The sequence below is a fragment of the Lacerta agilis genome, chromosome 5 (assembly GCF_009819535.1).
Source record: "Lacerta agilis isolate rLacAgi1 chromosome 5, rLacAgi1.pri, whole genome shotgun sequence".
Taxonomy (NCBI): Eukaryota; Metazoa; Chordata; class Lepidosauria; order Squamata; family Lacertidae; genus Lacerta; species Lacerta agilis.
The window spans coordinates 25,372,884-25,392,658 of NC_046316.1; the positions used below are offsets into that span (position 1 = coordinate 25,372,884).

At 39.5% G+C, this 19,775-nt stretch overlaps 1 protein-coding gene across 1 annotated transcript in view; it reads right to left on the minus strand.

The window, feature by feature from the left end:
* Nucleotides 1-19,775, minus strand: part of CTNNA3 (catenin alpha 3) — a 577,780-nt gene that overhangs the window by 242,807 nt on the left and 315,198 nt on the right. Inside the window, 2 exon segments of the mRNA XM_033148941.1 lie at nucleotides 8,713-8,865; nucleotides 10,670-10,750. Of these exon segments, the coding sequence (XP_033004832.1) occupies nucleotides 8,713-8,865; nucleotides 10,670-10,750 (234 nt within the window).

The following is a 19,775-nucleotide window of genomic DNA, read 5'->3' on the forward strand; positions in this document are numbered from 1 at the left end:
GCAATATATTCCTGCTTCCAATCTTTTTACTGAACTTAATTTAATTCGATATCCACAAGTATCAAACTGAATTAGCACTAAGGGCTGCCAGGTTTGCTAGGGTCTATGGTGCTACTGATTCACAAGCAACTCTGCAGGATTCCAACCAGTGGGGCTGAGCAGCATATCAGGAGAACTGTGTGCATTTCTTCATTATTTTTCAGCAGGTTCTTTACTGCATGAATTACCTGTTTTGTTTTCCCACTACTTCAAGAGAACTCTTGACTGATGATGATATGTTGAAAATCAAAGTCAATTGCAACGCAGCTTGGCAGAAAATTCTGACCTATTATCTGTTCTCAAAATAGAAGGTATGCCATGATGAGCAAATATGCACTTTAAAGTGGTAATAAGTCCTTCTGCAGTGGTGCTCCAAGTAGCAGGAACTGTAATCAATCAATAACAAAGTAAACAGAGTCCTTCCAAGTAAAGAAATAAATAAGCTACCAGGATTTGCTATGGGTGATCTGGTTATTCTGTCATAATGTATGTCACTACTGGTATTGACTGATGTCAAGCACAAACTTGGCAGTTGGTTAACCAGGTTTGTATGTCTTTAATATTAGTCACAAAATCATACCAAATTAAAACAAACTTTTCAATTTTGCATTGGCCTCTAAGTGCTCTCAGTTTGTGTGTCCATTTTTCTAACAATGCAATGCCCCACACTTTTGTATATCAGTAGTCTATATCTGCTTCCACCATGTATCTCCAAAATAATTAGTCTGGCAGCAGTATGTAAATAACTGGCCAGTTCCCTACTACACAAAACAACTCATCTTCTGTTGTTTAGAAGGGCTAACTGCAGGGATAGCATTATTGTACCTTTTACAATGAGTCTGAAATTTAAAAACCCACAACATTCCAATACAATTTAATCCGTGGATATTTCCACCATAAATGCAGATGTGTTCCTATATTTTAACATCCTTTCTAGGACCTCAGTGAGGAACCTGGAGCCATATGTGATAATCTTTGTAAAGTTATATGCCACTTATGGGACAATTCAACGTAAGTTCCCCATTTCTCACAGTTAGATCTAAATGGTGTCTTGTCCCATAAGGACCACCATGTCACTTCATCAAACGGCAGCCCCAGTTCAAGTTTCCATATGAATTTTAGTGAGTTCACAGGCAATCCTTCAGAATATAGTTTTATATATATATGAGGACAGGCCATTGTCATGACTTCTAGTCACTAAAAGCAAAGATTCAAACCCAATTAATTTTCTTAGAGCAGATTCTTTTTGACAACTGCAAAAAAGCTATGCTCTGGTAAGTCTTTTCATCAAGTTTAAACTTCTAGTATAAAACTCATTATGACTAAATGAAGACATTTAAGGTGGGGCAATGCAGCAGGTTTTCAAATAGCAATTTCTGAATTAATTTGAATATTAAATTAGAATTTTATCAAATTAAAAACTATACTCAGGCTTCCAGAACACCTATCATTCCTTACATTTATACCACACATTTCTTCCATCATGGAACCCCAGGTGGCATGCACATAGTAAGAAGTGGTGCATGCAGCGTTGTGTCATATCTGCTTACCTGGAGTTGTGTCAAAGTCTGGGTTACAGTTACACCAGTGAGACAAGTGCCACCATTCCAGCAGTCCTGCTGCTGCAACCACATGGCCCCATAGCTCTGTCCCAGCCCCATCCAAGTCAGCAGCAGCAATGTCAGTGTCAGGAGGGCAGCTCCACATCTCTGCCCCCCCCCCCACTTCTGCACACAGTTACATTCACTAAAGATTTTTGGTTTGAATGTTGGTTCTTTTTAATGCCATAAGCAGTGTCAAATCTACACTTCTTTCCTGGATAATTGTTCCATGAATTCTAGGCCCCTAAAGTGTTGACAGGATATATATTTATGATAAATATATTGGACAACTTTGAATTATGTGGCATTCACCACAAATGCATCATATCCAATTTCAAGTTCCTCACTTTCCATTTTTGCCTTAAATTTCACTGGCCACGATGGTCAGTTTAGGCACAATGCAAAAGAAAGCCACAGTTAAATGACTCTTTTAGTGTTGGTTTCATATTTATATGATAATTACATCACAGACATATGGGCAATAAACATTTGCATGATTGGAATTTTGCCCAGAGAATCTGTACAATCCACTATAATATGGCTATTGTTTTATGTCACTTTTAATATTCAAGATTCCTTTTAATTGCTTACCTTTTAAACACAATGTATTATTTATATTGAATTATAATGCTACCATTTCAGAACCCAGGCTATCTCACATTTCATTAGAAATGTTTTTTTTTTACCTTGTGAGATTATCACACAGCTGTGTTATGAGGTCTTAGTGGGGTTCTCTTCCTTTGAATAGAGCATCAGAAGCTTTCAAGGGAAGGGGGGGCGAAATAGATTTCTAATAAACTTATACAACTGTGGCAGAATTCTGTTCTGAAATAATGATATGATACTCATAAATGCTCATTTAGTTGTAGTTTTATAAGATGGTACTGTTAGAAGTATAAAAATAGACAGATTCAAAAAACAAAAAAGAGTATAGTTTCCAAAATGCCATCTTAGTGTACATGCAAATCAAATATAAATAAATATCTATATATTTACCTCATTTACATGAGTTTTTTCCTTACTGTGTCCAACTGCACAATTCAATTTTCCCAAACACAGCATTATGTATATTGGCTTGTGATGAGAATAATTTCTTTCCTATAATATGGCCCAAAGAATATCTGACCAGTGAATTGTTTAATAGGTCAACAAATTATCAACTCTGTTTATGCAGATCAAGATAGATCACAGTCTTTGTGCACTACAACTTATACAATTCCCCTGTGGATAGATTCATCCATTCATTTCAGAATCTTCTAGCAAGTGAATCAGGTCATTTGATTGTTACCTATTGGGTAGCTTCATACATAATACCAGTAAAAAAGTTACAAGCTACTTTTTTGACTCCAAACAGTGTCAACTGCCAAAGTGTTTTGGTTTTCTTAATTGAAATGATTTAAGGAACTTTTTTTTTTTTTGACAACTAGCGTTTCTGAAAATCCCTGTCTTCAACCTTCTGTTGAATTGTCTCACTTGTCTTTTGTCAGTTATATTGTAATGGCACCAGCTTCAAACAATAACTATCTGAGTGACTGACTTGACTGGACAATATGACGCTGACGTAAGTGAGAAGGGCTTACTATACCTACAGGTCATTACTAGCTACAGATTTAGGTTTTACTTTGTTCCCCTCTTAAATTCTGAGAGAAGCATAAACTGCTATTCATACAGCTTGAGATTAAAATTAATTGGAGAGAATGATTTGACCACAGGATCTCCTAGAGCCAGGATAGGCTACTTCTCCCAGAGAGAAGAAAAGTGATGAGAGGGGGAGCCGTGTAGGGAAAGAGTTAGTACCTTCCATACATGGACTTCCGGCGGCGACGCCATTGCGGGTGGTCGTGGGCTGCTTCGGCTGCAAAGCGCCCAGTCCATCCCGGGGGTTTGGAGCCCCGCTACCGCAAAGCGGGGCTCCGGTGGGGTGCGGGAAGAGCGTCCCGCACCCTGGGCTCCCCGGCTGTGCCCGTTGTGGCTCCGAACCCTTCCCTCGCTCCCCTTGTAAAGGGGGAGTGGGGGTGAAGGGACGACGGAGCCGGGCTATAGGGGACATGCCCCAACCGGGATGTAAATGCGGCGACAAAGCCTGTGATGAGCGTCTAAGTTCTACCTGTCTTTAACGATCTGAAAGAACCTGGTGGTTGTGAGTATTTGACTGACTTTTCTATTTTCGGAACGATCCGGGGGGAAGAGGAAAGGGAGCCTGCCTCCCTCCCTTCGGGAGAGAAAGAAAGTAACCAGTTTAAGTGACTGCTGCTACAATAATGGATACAAAGTGTTCGGAATTTGAAAACTGAGACTGCTGAGTTTTCCCTTTGGAGATTAAGTGGGGAGAAAATATCTCCATTTAAAGTTTTGGTCTTTACACTCTGGCTTCAGAAAAAATGGCGATGGAAAATTTGGACGGACGTGGGAAACAATTGAAACAAAGGAAGGAAGAGACAGGAACTGAAATTTGACACTCACTCACCCTCCCTTCCAAAATGCTGGACTTTGTGTTTGAACTTGTTTTGAACTCTGGTCTAAAGGATGAAGAAATGCTTACTGTCTTGAGGCTGGAACTGCTTAATCGGAAATTGCAAGTCTTGAGTGGGATTATAAATAAAAAGAATCTATTTTCCACAGAGGAGGCTTTTCAAAAGTTTTACACAATGGAAGCAAACCTTGGCAAAGAGCTGGAAGGGGTACTTGAAGGATGGTCTGAAATGGCTGGGCAACTCCGGGAAAAGGAACCGTTTGCTGGGGGTGGCAGCCCTGGAACGGGAAAATTTATAATATCCAGACCCCGAGGTGGGAGCTCGGGGGCAAGGGACATGGAATTAAGATATCTACAAGAAGCAGAAGTATGCTACAAAGAAGCGGAGGAGCCCAGGAAGGATGTGATGTGTACCCTGAAGCTCGATGCAAGGTCTGTTGTGAATGCTGCCTGGATCTGTGGACATTTGGGACAAGAAGACAACTGGAGGATTGGTTCTGGCGAAAGACAGAGAAAGACAATGGACAGAGGGGGGGTGGGATGAAGTATTAAATGTAAAACCCAAATGCTCTGTTATGGTATCTGAAATCGGAGAGTGAAGTTTGTTAATTATAAGTTTATTTTGAATAAGCAAGGAGATATTGGACTTTAAGTTAAAAGCAGCATGATAAAGGACAGAAGAAATAAGTTTAGTTTTTATAAGAATATTCTGTTAAGATTTATGTTATAATAGGATGATTAAGAGAATTGTGCTATCTTTAATTGAAGTTAAAAAAATTTATAGAGAAAAGTTGTTAAGAAAGTAAAATATGGATTTAAAACCGAAGGTGAAAAGGCGGGGGAAGTCAAACGTCAAGATTCAGAAATAGAAATTTTTTTTTGTAAGGTATACAAACAAGAAGAAGAATCCTAGCATTATGTGTATTTGTATTTGTTTTGTATTTGTAGGTGTGGGTCTGGGTATGTGTTGTATTATGAAAATGTTAATCAATTCTTCATAAAAAAGTACCTTCCATACATGTACTCTTTTGTGTTTTAAATTGCAGCCCCACATACTGTGTTAGATGTTATTGAGCAGACTCTTCAGTGCCCATTTTGCCCATGACAAGCATCCACTAAATCTCCATTACTGCCCCATACGCATAATCAACTGTAGAAAATTTGTATGGTTTTACACCAATATGATAAATTCAAATATATTTAAGTTTAGATCCTTAACAGCCAAGCTACATAAACAACAACAAAAACAACAGTGTTTCCTCTATAATTCTGAGTATTCAGTGCTATTCCAAATAGATTTCTGGCATGCTGAAAGGGGATATTTGTTTACATGATACAACTCTATCCATTTCCCCCCTACCCTTGTTTCTAATTGTGTTGGATACTAAAAGATATTTATTTTTGCACACACAGGGCTGCAATCAAAGACACATTTACCTGAACATAATCCTCTATGAATTCAGTAAGAGTTCAAAGCAGAGACTTCTGAGCAGGCGTGCACAGGATTGCATTGTAAATCTGTTAATTTGTGTGTCAAATATCCCCTTGTATGACTGCTTTCTTGGGAGTATTTTACATATGATATACTACTAACTTGACAGATGCAATATAGCTGCTATCTAATTAATTTCCTGGAGAGCCAAGCACTACTATTTATTGAAAATGCACTCAGCATCATTAATCATGCTGTTTCTCAGAAATACATATAAGTACTTGGGAACCACATCATGAAACTTTTAAATAAGAATTTCTTATAGCTGTCCCTTTTTTTCATTACATGTATCCAATAATAGGATGATAACTCTCAAAACCAGAAAGTAATAATGGGAGCACCAGAAGCAGTTAAATTATAATAATTAATATCACTAAAAGGAAATGGAAGCATTTATGCATACCTAAATGAGCAGAAGAATTTCTCTGAATCCAGTGTTAGTACGATTAAAACAGCCCTCAGCTATGTGCTTGTTACACTCAATGGTAATATTATATTAAAATGCAGGAAGCAATTACCTTAAAAGGAAAACTCTAAAATCACACATATAAGTATTATTCAATCTCAACCCCCCCCCCACAAACCCACCTGACTGTAGAGGACCCTCAACTAGAGATGGGGTAGATATTCACTTCAGTTTGCCTTTAAAGGCAAACCTGCCTAATTCACACTTCCCAAAACAATATGGGAATTGAAATGCAGTATCACTTTCAAATTTGCACTTCTCCAAATTTTGCAATTCAGTTCTCCAGCCAAGTAATGTGAACAAAAATGTATATACTAGGGTAAAATTTACATTGAAATGCATATATTACTGAAAAGGGCTAATATACCAGTATATTAAGTACAAAAGGCATTATATTAGGGGAAATAGCTTGCAAAAACTTGTATATTAACAAAACTGCATACAAAGATGTATATATTTAGAGAAATCCACACTGAAACACTGATTTTCTTGAGGATTTTTAAAAAAGTAAAAATAAAATAAAAATGTGGAGAATTGCAGTATTTTTATTGGTACTTTTTTATCTTACTGTTCCCAACTTTTAAACTCAGATTTATGCTGCAGGCTCCCCAAACACCTAGGATATAAGATGGCCTATACGTGCTGCAGATAAATATATAAATATTTAGCAGATGCCTGTTTCTGTTATAACATGTGATATAGCATTAGGAGAAGGAAGCTAAGAATACAGTCTTCCTAATTTTAGCTGTAAGTAGGGATCCAGAAATGTGTGTAAAACATAAACAAAAATTGCACAGATGCAAAAAAAAAAAAAAAGTGAGAAGCTACAGTGCTTGCCAAGGAGCTAGCTTATTATATGCAGCTTATTATTAAAGAAAATTTAAACATGCACATGAAAGCATTTGTTCTCAAAGAAAGAGGAGGAGGAGGAGGAGGGGGAGGAAAGAGAAGAAAGCACTTCACAGATTTTCAAAGAAATTAGGAAAAAATGTTGTTTATGTTTTGAGGTTACAAACCTTGACAGTGCTTCTAATAATGCTTCTAAGTCACTAAATTCTGCAGAGAGGTGCATTTTTACAACTTTAGGGTACATAATGTAAAGCTAAGTTTTCAAGCGTGTGTGTGCACGCGCACACACACACACACACACTGAATTTCATGCTCTTTATTCAGCTTGTAGTAGCAAAAAAAGGAATGTCTGTTTCCCCCAAAACGCCTACTATATATACATTATTTACACAATGGGCCTTGTCTGATTGGCTACTTCTGGGCTGCTCCTGTAGGCCAATCAGGTTGTGGATTCATTTCCCCCAGGAGCCTGATTGGCTGCTCCTGCAGGCCAATCAGGTTGCTGAGTCACTTCCACCTGGAGCTGGATTGGGTGGCTCCTGCAGACCAATCAGACTGCTGCAGGTTAATTCTGTATCCAGGGCAGCAGTCTACCAGCTCCATCTGGTACACAGGCTGAGAGCCTACCTGCCCGCGGACTGTCTCACCAGAGTGGTGCATGCTCTAGTTATCTCTCACTTGGATTACTGCAATGCGCTCTACGTGGGGCTACCTTTGAAGGTGACCCGGAAACTACAACTAATCCAGATCGCGGCAGCTAGACTGGTGACTGGGAGTGGCTGCCGAGACCACATAACACCGGTCTTGAAAGACCTACATTGGCTCCCAGTACGTTTCCGAGCACAATTCAAAGTGTTGGTGCTGACCTTTAAAGCCCTAAATGGCTTTGGTCCAGTATACCTGAAGGAGCGTCTCCACCCCCCATCATTCTACCTGGACACTGAGGTCCAGTGCTGAGGGCCTTCTGGCGGTTCCCTCACAAGTTACAGGGAACCAGGCAGAGGGCCTTCTCGGTAGTGGCACCCGCCCTGTGGAACGCCCTCCCACCAGACCTTTAGAAGACATCTGAAGGCAGCCCTGTTTAGGGAGGCTTTTAATGTTTAATAGATTATTGCATTTTATTGTTCTGTTAGAAGCTGCCCAGAGTGGCTGGGGAAACCCAGCCAGATGGGCGGGATATAAATAATAAATTATGATTATTATGATTATTGTTATGATTATTATTGGTGCCACAGAATTAGCCTGCTAAGCTGAAGAAAGCAGAGAGAGGTGGGGTATAAGAGAACTTCAGATTCAGTCATATGAGTATATGTTTCATGGGATGCAGTGGGTGGCTTTCTCCCTACCCTTTCCTGAGCTACTATTTAGCAGCTGAGTCCAGTTAGTAGATGTCAGGATTCTAATAAAAAACAAAGTAGATCCTGCAAATGCAAAGTCTGTTCACTCCTGGGCTACACTATCCACATGTGAAAGAATGTGCTTATATGAATCTCTCTTAATAATTAGACAGTAAGTACCTAACATTATTTTAAAGACTCTAGGACTATTCAAAACACCCACAGAAGATTCCAATAATAGCTACAAGAAAAACAACAGTTTGCTACAAACACTTCCACATGAACAAACATGGAGCAGGGCCATACAAAAATATGTATAATAGGGAAAACTAAAAATATGCTGCTGTGAACATAGTCGCTAATGCAGTCACTGTACCTTCCTATGGAACAAAAATACAAAGGGATTACTGAAAGCTAAGGTTACATCTGGTCCACTGCACTATCAACAAACTCACCTCAATAAGCCTGCATGTGTGTTCTTTAAATATAGCAGCATATTCCATTATTTCCTTTTCTCTTCCATTTTTGGCAGCTTCAGTGAGCACAAGAAGTGGAACAGTTGTGTCCAAGAAGGAGTCTGAGATATGATCAATGATAGCTTTTCGGAGCTGGGAAAAGAAAGCACCATTAATTAAATCATATATCATGGTATTTTGTGTGTGTTATGCTATGCAGTAAATGTACTCTACAAATAATAAAGCTTGGGTTGTATCCAATGATCTGTGCATATAGTTTTTGCTAATGCAAAGGGACTTCCATTTCCTCTCCCCCACCCCATGCCCCCATCTAAGATGCTCTGGACCCACCAAGTCCTCCACTCCTGCTTGGGTTAAATTATTCACTCCTCCACTGGGTTAAATTATTCACTGTGAAATATGACTCTTGCTCTTCCTTATCAGTACATGTAAAAATACTAAATGTAATGCAAAATGAAACAATGTGCTTTCAAAATTATTTTAAAGAGAAGGGATATTGATTGATTAGTCATGTACATAGAATGGAAGATGGCAGGAGCCCCAAGGATGTGCTTTATGGGTAGCTGGCCTCAGGCACCAGGCAAACTCTGTGTTATAAAGATGTATGCAAACATGACATGAAGGCTGGCAACGTTAACTCCACCGTGTGAGAATCCCTTACTGATGACTGCAGTGCCTGGTGACAGACATTCAGGTCATGTATCCACAGCAGCAACCAGTGGAGAAATGACCTCTCTGAGCTCCTCCCAGTGGTCATTTCCAGTGAAGAAACACAATGGGGCACCAGTAACAGCGAAACTGGATGCCTTCATCTACCCCAGTTGCAATAATAAAACAGGTCTCTCTTGTATTTATCTCTACAGCCACAGCAGGCGCTGTAACTCTCCAATGGTTTGACTTTACCACCGAAGGTGCACTTTTCCATTGTCTTTCTAGATAGATGGATACCAACAACTTGAAAGAACAATCTCAGATATAAGGGTGTATTTTTCAGCCTCCTGTTACAAATGCTTGGTGAGAGTATTACTTTTTCTAGTGGCTAGTAGAACTTAGTGAATTTCACCTTGTAAGTTGATTTTCACAGTATTTGGTACCTAAATGTTCCTGGATATGAACAGTAAAATGTATGTGTACAGAACTGCACACTCAATGTTATAATCACACATGTACAACATATAAGATGAATCCACAAACTGGTTCTCTGTCGCCTTTGGCACCCAACATAAATTATTTGCCTATCAACATGCCTATTTCCATACCATAATCAATTTAATATTCTTATACTAAGCATAGATTAGGAACAGGATTCTGTCTGGGTTTGTGGGGGTATAAATAAGACTATTATATTCCAGCAAGGCTATGCTAGATTATGGCTGTTAGTTTTAATTTTATTTTAATGCATTGTGTAAAGATGTTTTTAAAATGTATTGTGTAAGGATGCTTTTAAACAACCTTCAGTATGGAAATAATCATTTTCACAGAAGAAAGCTGTTGTTTTGTTTTCCAACCTTTCTCTCAAAACAAACATTGCTGTGCAGGAGGGGCTGACCAGATCCAGATCTGATTAGCTTTCAGCAACGCTGCTTCATCATGTGCCTTTGCCCATGCCCTAGGACTATTTAATCTCTCACTCTTATATAATGGAATCTGTCATGCAAGGAACTGACTAAGCCCACACCTTCAAGCAATAAAGCAACATTAGGTGTTCTCAGACCACTCACTAGACCCTTGAATACATGTTTCTAAATCATTGACTTTTGGTATTTCTACTGTTCCAAACCTCCATCCCTAATCTGCATCCCTAATCTCCATCTGCATTTCTTAAAGAAAAGTGTGCCTTCTTAAAATAAAACAAAAGCATGTCATTATTATTATTTTATGTTATAACTGCTTGCAGAACTATCTATTGAACATACTTTTTCCCTGAGGAGATTACCTGCCTGCGGAGGTCTCTTGTTTTCTTGCACATATTATCTATTGCAATATTCAAGGCATTGCTCCTTTCTTTTTTGTCAGCCTGGAAAAAAACAGCAAAAAAGAAAATTTTGAGCATACAAAGCTAGCATGTTTAACATCTTAATAAGAGCAACAAAGAGCCCCATGGCACCTTAAAGACTAGCATTTCTCCCTCCCATATTTCCTCTGTAGAAAATAATATATTCAATCTACTTTAGTAAATTATATTTTTGAACATAACAAAAGTTACCAAAGAACTGTGTTCAACAAGGGTGGTTTGTTCATTCAGGCCACATGTACTTGCAATAAATATATGCTTCTGGTTTCAAGGATTTCCAATCAACTTATGTTCATATTGATCTAGTATATCCAGGCTAACCATAACATACATTCATATGGGCACTGCCCAACCCCTTGTACATTTCCCTACTTAGGAGTTCTATTAGAATATATATTCTTTTCAAAGGATAATTAATTACAGTAGAGTTAAATAAAGAAATAGCTCCAACTTCTACAAGTGAAAAATAACTATGTAATGCATAAGTGCTATTTATTTTATTTATTAAATTTGAATGCCGCTTTTCATCCATAGATCTCAGGGTAATTCACAACATAAAAATACAAGGTTAAAAAAAAAACCTCAAAACATAAAATAAAAACAAGAAATACACAAACCAATAACCCTCCTCCAACAACACATTTAGAAGGGTCTCATATATTAATCAGCCAAATGCTTGGTTGAAAAGGAATGTTTTCACCTGATGCCTAAAGGTGTATAATGCAGGTGCCAGCCCAACCTCCCTGGGGAAAACATTCCACAAATGGAAAGCCTCTGCAGAAAAGTTGTCTACGAAAAGCAAACCTAACACCTCTGACATTATCTTAAGGAAAATACCAGGGTAGGGGTGCGGGGTGGGGAGCATGCTCAGTTGTGACTGATAGTTCAAGCTTGTAATCAGAGGTAATGATTTTACCCACCAGAAAACTGTAAAGGCTGTCCTTGAAGGAAAACCACTACAGTAGTCCTTCTGAAATCTGGCAGGATTCATTTCCTCCAGAGAGTCTAACCTGGCAGCAAAAATCACCCAATTCTGCCAAAAATCAAATTTATGGAGGTTTCTGTGGTGGGGGTTGGGCAAATTTTAAAGGTGCCCAGCACAGAAAAAGATCCTCTGCCTGTAACTTGACAGGCCTTATGCATTCTGGAGGTCCTACTATGCCTGCAAATTTCAACCATGTTTTGCAATTCGAAAATAAATCCTACCTCCAACACCCACTAACTTCTCTCTCACCCACCCCCCATACAGACATACCCAGCTCATTCTTACAACCTTAACTATGTCTTGCAAAAGGAAAAAGTATAGATACTTTTATTTCCCAGTAATAGTGAATCTTGGGAAATGTTGGCAGAAGAAGCCTCATTTTCTTTCCAAATCAGATTCAGCCTAAAACTGATGGGCAGTTTTCTGAAGTACTCAATCAGGATCCAATCCAAACCCTCCAGTCTGTTTATACCCCTAAAACTGACCTTCAAATCCCCACTGAGATAAGAAGCAAACCCTGTAGTTTTGAGCAAGTCGCTGTTTCTCAGTCTTGTGATGGTGTTGTGAGGTTCAGCAGCCTAGGAAACTCCTTTGCAGAAGGGGAGGGTAGAAATGTTATAAGTAATTAAGGCACCTTAAGATCAATCAATGGCACTGGCGGGAAAAGATTTTTCAGGGCTGGGCCCATCATTAGGCAGAGTGAGACTACTGCCTCTGGCTGCTGATTTTGGGTGTTGTGAAATGGCAACAAATTGGTATATTATTAAATGTATTACTGTTAGATTTTTTGCTGCCAGGGAGAGGGAGAGGTGCTTGTTGGATTTTTTTGCCTGAGGTGCCAAAATAACTTGACCAATTTTGGGTATTATGCACCTTGAATTTTGAAGAGGGCAGATTTGCTGCTCTGCTTTAGGCAGCAAAATGTCTTGGGCCAACTCCACTTAAAATGTTTACAGGTCTACATGCTGAAAACAATCAGGGTTCTGTAATAACTGCACAGTTCAGCAGTAACTAGAAGGAATGATTCACTCACTGTGTTTCCAAAGGGGAAAACTACTCAGGCTCATTTAAGACATTTTCCTGCATCTGCAGAAGTCTCACCATCTTGACAGTTTAGAATTTTCACAGAGACTGGGTGGTCAAAGAAGCTGCTATGGACATATTGAGCTGAAGCTTCATGTTGCAACAGTGAAAAGAAGCTTCAGGACATTTAATCCCTTTCCTCACGAGTTCTAATATGAATTCCCGGATTAGGTACCCAAGTAAATAATGGAAGTTGTGCAACCTTTAGCAACACCACACAAAACTAGAATGAACACTTTTCGTTTGTTTCATTAAAATATTGCACACAATGAAAGTACTAGAATGCAAAAACATTAGGCTACTGCTAGTTTGCTGTTCAGGCTACAGAACAGCAGTGGGAGAACTAGATTTCATTCGATCATCGGTCCTGTGACATGGTGAAAAAGTAAGCGTATATAATCTACTCTAAATGCATATGAGGTCTGAGAGCCTAGAAGCAAAGACACCACCTGACCATACATAAAAACCCAAGCAGCCTTTAAAAAGCCAACCGAATGGTATCCTACTATAGTAAACCAAGATTAACTGTCATTGTTATTATTTTTGCCTGGAAACCCTTAAACAAGGGAATGGAGAACCTTTTTTAGCCTAAGGGCAACCTCCAAGGGCTGCATGCCAGAGGTGGATAGGCCAGAGGCGAAAGTAATTTGAGCAATAAAGGGCACACTTATCTTTCTACCATAGCCCAAGCAAAATGTCTCTCCATTCTCCATCTAACAAGCACTATCACAGTTCAAATACACATTCCAGCTAGGCACAAATAATGGAGGATGCAGGGCAGTGCTAGTAAGTGAGGGTGGCAAGGAAAGGGAGTCTGGCCTAGGGAGAACCCCAAAGGTCAAATAGGCCTGGGGAGTCACAAAGCCTCCCTGAGTGTCAACTTCTATACCCCTGCCTCAAACAGAGCTCATTAAGCAGATTACATTTTTGCTAGAAGACCATCTCATCCAGAATTCCCCTTGGCAAAGCAGCTGTTTCTCTCAGTATTTTCATCCTACCTCTTCTTTGACCTTATGGTTTGCTTCCAGTTTTGCTACGGCTCTGCTCTGGGATTGAAAGAGCCATCTTGCTCTTGAATAACATCAGTGAAAAGTTTTCTGCCTTGCAAAATCCAGTGGGAGTGAACAGTCCGGACTCTGGACTGTTCTTTTCCACATAATTGCAGAAAACTCATGGTTAGGATTGGAAACATGCAATTAACTATGGTTACAATGTTGCTAGCAAGCAAATTCCATTGAACTAAATGGGATATGTTTACAAGTTAAACAATCTCTATTGTAAATATTCTCCCCTGCCTTTGTGCACACAAGGCTATACAACATGCTTAGAACTGCATCACTCATTGTTATTTTTTGCAGAAGGTTTCTCCTGTAAATGTTACTTTAGGCAGTGTTGATAGTACTGCAAGCAAAGTATGTCTCTCAATCCCTTGGTTCACTATACATTTAGAACAATTTGTCCAAATAAATTACTTGTCTCAGCACCTTAGTGTAAGAAAACTTATCTTAATTAAATATCTCAAGAGCATCTGTGTTAGTCTGAAGTAGCAAAAACAATAACAAATAACAAATAATCCTATGCCACCTTTAAAAAATGTCACAATAAATCAGTTCACCTTTAAATGTTGTGTTCTACATTTTCTTCATTGAATATTGTAATGTATGTAATCAATTGACTGTCAGACCTGATTTTTTTTAACCAAGGTGTTCAGATCAAAAATAAAATCAACATTTTCCTGTTAATCCAAACATAAAGGAAACAGTTTTTTTTATGAAGAATTTATTGGCATTTTTCGTAACAAAACATACACCCAAACCCACACCCACAAATACAAAACAAATACAAATATTGCCAGGATTCTTCTTCTTGTTTGCATACGTAAAGAAAAAATTTCTATTTCCGAATCTTGACAGTTGACTTCCCCTGCCTTTTCACCTTCGGTTTTAAATCCATAATCTTCTTTTTTTTTAACCACTTTTCTCTAAAAATTAACTTCAGTTAGAAATAAAACAATCATCTTAATCTTCTTACTTTATCATAAATCTTAACAAAATATTCTCAAAAAATCTATACTAACTTCTTCTGTCCTTTATCTTGCTGCTAATAACATAAAACCTCGAATATCTCCTTACTTATTCAAAATAAACTTAAAACTAACCACCTTCGCCCTCCGATTTCAGAATGCCATGACAAACCATTTAAATTTTACATTTAATACTTTATCCCACTCCCCCTCTGTCCATTGTTCTTCTCTGTCTATCGCCGGAACCCATCTTCCAATCGTCCTCTTTTCCCATATGTCCACAGATCCAGGCACAGTTCACATCAATCCTTGCATCGAGCATCAGGGTACCCATCTCCTCCTCTTTCGGCTCCTCCGCTTCTTTGTAACATTCTTCTTCTTTTTGTAGATATCTTAATTCCTTGTCCCTTGCCCCCGAGCTCACACCTCGGGGTCTGGATATAGCAAATCTTACCGTCCCGGGGCTGCCACCCCCAAAGAACGGATCATTTACTCGGAGTCGCCCTATCATCTCTCTCCATCCTTCAAGCATCCCTTTCAACTCTTTGCCAAGGTTTCCTTCCATTGAATAAAACATTTGGAAAGCCTCCTCTGTGGGAAATGGATTTCTTTTATTTATTACCCCACTCAAGACTTTCAGTTTCCGATTAAGCAGTTCCAGCTCCAAGACAGTAAGCCTTTCTTCATCCGTTAGTTCAGAGTTCAAAATAAGTTCAAACACAAAGTCCAACATATTGGGGGAGGGGGTGAGTGTCAAATTTCAGTTCCTGTCTCTATGTTCCTCCCTTTGTTACAATTGTTTCCCACGTCAATCCAAATTTTCCATCGCCATTTTTCCTGAAGCCAGAGCGCAAAGACCAAAACTTTAAACGGAGATATTTTCTACAGACTTACTCCCCAAAGGGAGATCTCAACAGTCTCACTTTTCAAAGTTCAAATACTTTGTATCAATTACTGTAGCAGCAGTCACTTAAACTGGTTATTTTCTTTCGCCCGAAGGGAGGGAGGCAGGCTTCCTTTCCTCTTCCCCCCGGATCGTCCGAAAAACATAAAGTCAAGCCATTCGAATACTCACGACCACCGGGTTCTTTAATTCCATTAAACACAGGTTGAACTTTGACGCTCATCACGGGGGTGACCACCGCATTTGCGTCCCGGTTGGGGCATGTCCCCTATAGCCCGGCTCCGTTGTCCCTTCACCCCCACTCCCCCTTTACAGGGGGAGCGAGGGAAGGGTTCAGAGCACTAATGGGCACAGCCGGGGAGCCCAGGGTGCGGGACGCTCTTCCCGCACCCCACCGGAGCCCCGCTTTGCGGTAGCGGGGCTCCAACCCCCGGGACGGACTGGGTCGCCTCGCAGCCGAGGCAACCCACGACCGCTCCGCAATGGCGTCGCCGCCGGAAGTCATAAAGGAAACAGTTTGGGGGTTGACATCTATCATAAAATGGAAATACCAGAAAATGTGGAAAAAGTAAAAATACTGCCTTTTGCCTCACAACCAGGGCCTAGTCACGTGGCACGTGCGTGTGCACACACACACACACCAGAATGTGGCTGCCTCAGGAAAATACTGATTTTATTAAAATTTTAATGTCAAGCTTACATTTTTAGGGTTGTTTTTTTCTAATTCTCACCTTGCTCCTTAATTTTGACAAGAAGCAAGTTCCCCTCCACTACCCCACATTTGGAGTTACCAAAAACAGGAACAATGTTCACATATAAAATTTATCATTATTCACATCATTTTACATATTTTACACACACACACACACACACACACACACACACCCCTATATATGTCCATGTATATCCCAGGTTGCCTCAAGTAATGAACACATGTTGTTGTTGTTCAGTCGTTCAGTCGTGTACGACTCTTCGTGACCCCATGGACCAGAGCACGCCAGGCACACCTATCCCGCGGTTTGGCCAAACTCATGCTAGTCGCTAGAACACTGTCCAACCATCTCATCCTCTGTCGTCCCCTTCTCCTTGTGCCCTCCATCTTTCCCAACATCAGGGTCTTTTCTAGGGAGTCTTCTCTTCTCATGAGGTGGCCATAAACACATAGATACATACAACAATGCATATAACTGTATAAAAATATGTATGTATTAATACACATACAGTATGTATAGATAAAATTATGCTGCACAAATATTGTACCACATGCGGCTTGACTATTTATTTGTATTATACGCATAATAAAGATTTCTTATGTATAATTTAGTATAAAATTGGTCAGATGTTCTAAAAATAACAAATACACAAGCAGGTTACATATAAGTGGCAACTCAGTATAAGAGGTGGTTCAATACTGTCAAGTTCTGAGTATAAATTCATTTAAAACAGATTCCTCTTCCACTCACACTGAGTTCCAGCACAGCAGCATATGCTGAGATGGTTGTGCAACTGCCCCGGGCACATAAAGGGTTACTTAGCATGCCTCTATAGCCCCTTGTGTAGACAGAATATTTAAAAGAGCAGAACATCAAATTCCACCCTTTGTGATTATGCTACCATTTTTATTTCAGAAAATGAAACCATAAAGAGTTTACAACCATAATCCATTCCAGAGGTCCGGTTGTAAACCAAAACAGGTTGTAATCCAAGGCACACTTTCGCCAATGGGGCCTTCCCCCCCCCAAAAAAATTGGTTGTAATCCAAAAAAATGGGTTGTAATCCCAAAAAGGGACACACACTTCCAGGTTTGATGTGGTTGTAATCCAAAACAGCTGTAATCCAAAGTGGTTGAAAAACCAAGGTACCACTGTACTGCAATCTTACATATAAAAGCAAAATTACAAATTCACCAAGGGTGAAGGCCTTGGACTCCACAGAAGATGGGGGGTCTGTTTGACAAGGGCCTGATCTGTGAGGCATTATCTACATTTTGCTCATTCCTTCCTCTCATTAATGCCTGAAATCTGGTTGGAGTGGATTACTGCATATCTCAGGACCACAAAGCTTAATTTCCCTCAGCAACTCTAGAAAATCCTTATTTTAAGAGTCTTGGAATTATACCAGAGACAGCACAGCTCCTTTCCAGTTTCTGCACCAAGTTGTGCGTAAAGCCATGCTCAGCCTCTGGGTGACATCCTGTGCATTAGTATCAGATTATCAACAAATTCAAAATCACCACAGGTGCTGGTCAGTGAAACTAGCAAATGAGAATAGAGTTCATACACTTGCTTGGTCAGTGTGTCCTGTATAAAATATATTGCTGTGTTTACATTTGACATATCCATGACCCTCTGTGCTTTTACAAATGAAAGTGTCCACCTACCCACTGTGCCAATGTTTCGTCAATGCTATTCTATGGTGGTTGTCCTGATGAATTCTCAGAGCCACTGTTTCCCTGTGGTTTCATATTCCTTTGATAGAGGAAATAATAACAAAAAAACCTCTAATACTACTTGCTCTATGTTCAGACTGCCTGCCAATGTTCCACATGTGTATACTCTTAACCTCCTTGTTCTCTGCAATATTAATGCTAGTAGCAATATCCAGTGAATGAGGAAGCAGAGACTTTATTCAGTGTCTCCCATGGTTTCCCTCTGGGGCACTTTCCCCCTGTTGATTCTTCAATGTTCTTAAAAAATGATCTGTACCTTCCCCCATTCCATCCTCAGACAACAGGCATTGTCAAATGGGGCTGTAGGATGGTGCGGAGGCAGGTTTTGTAATTGAAAAGCTGAGCTTGGAAGAAATGCTGTATTTTCTTAGTCTTTCCCCCCAGCTATCTCCCCCCCTTCCACATACTCAAAGTCCAATGCAATTCCTTAGTCCCCTACTGTCCTCCCATAGGGGGGCGAGGAGCAGGAAATCTCTTCTAAACCTACTTTTTAAACACATAAGGCGAAAACAAATAAATGGTACACAATTTTTGTTCATTGTTTACATCCTTACCAGGAGCCAATTTACCTCAAAATAATGACTTGGTCTCCTGAGAGGCTGGTATGCCAAGAATGATATGATTCACACTGTACAATTCAATGAAGCAGCATTTTGCACTGTCAACTTGCTCACCCACTGTTGTTTGCAATGCCCAACGTATCTCATGTTAAAAGTGAGCTACACCCTAAGTTGGAATTTGTTAATATATTTTTGGCCGTGACTCTGGAGCTGCCCAGTAGAAGACTATTTTCCAATATGGGTTTGATTTTACTTGGTTTCTCCTGCCACCATAGAAATAGAAAATGTGAAACTAGCTATTGCTATTGTTAGTTACTATGTATTTTTGTGTGTTTATATTATAAACTGCCCTGTGATCCTTGGATGAAGGGTGATATAGAAATTTAATTAATTAATTAATTAATTAATTAATTAATAATAAAGTGGAAAACAAAGAACATGGTACAGCCAAGTAGGTTTTAATGGCTGTTTACCAAAACACCAAAGCAGGATTAGCCAGCCTCTCATCCACATGCTAGGCTCCTTTGCATCTTTTCCATATCTGATCAAGTTTATATTAACATTTGCCCTTGGCAGTCAGTTGGTTGTTCATAATGACAGAACCAGCATTGCTTCAGAAAATCGTAAAATGCTTTGAGAGATCTATGTTATGTTTGATGGACACTGTTTCATATCTATATCTGAATATATACATCTGAAGTTACACATTAGCTGGAGATTACCATTTTCCAGAGTGTCAAAAACAGAGCATGAAAGACTTGGTTGCTCTGAATGTATGCATACATTTCTTCTTTTTTAAAAATGAAAATGCTTTATTGAGTTTTCAAAACAAGTAATACAAACAGAACCACCAACACCCTTCCATAAAAACCAACGGGAATTATTCTTAACTGGAAATGTGGGTTGAAGTGTCATCAGTGTGCAGATGAAATCCAGCTCTTTTCCTCCTTCTCAGCAAATCCAAGATAGACAGGGGGTGCACTGATTTAGTGTGTGGGTGTGGTTAATGGTCTGAATGGGGGC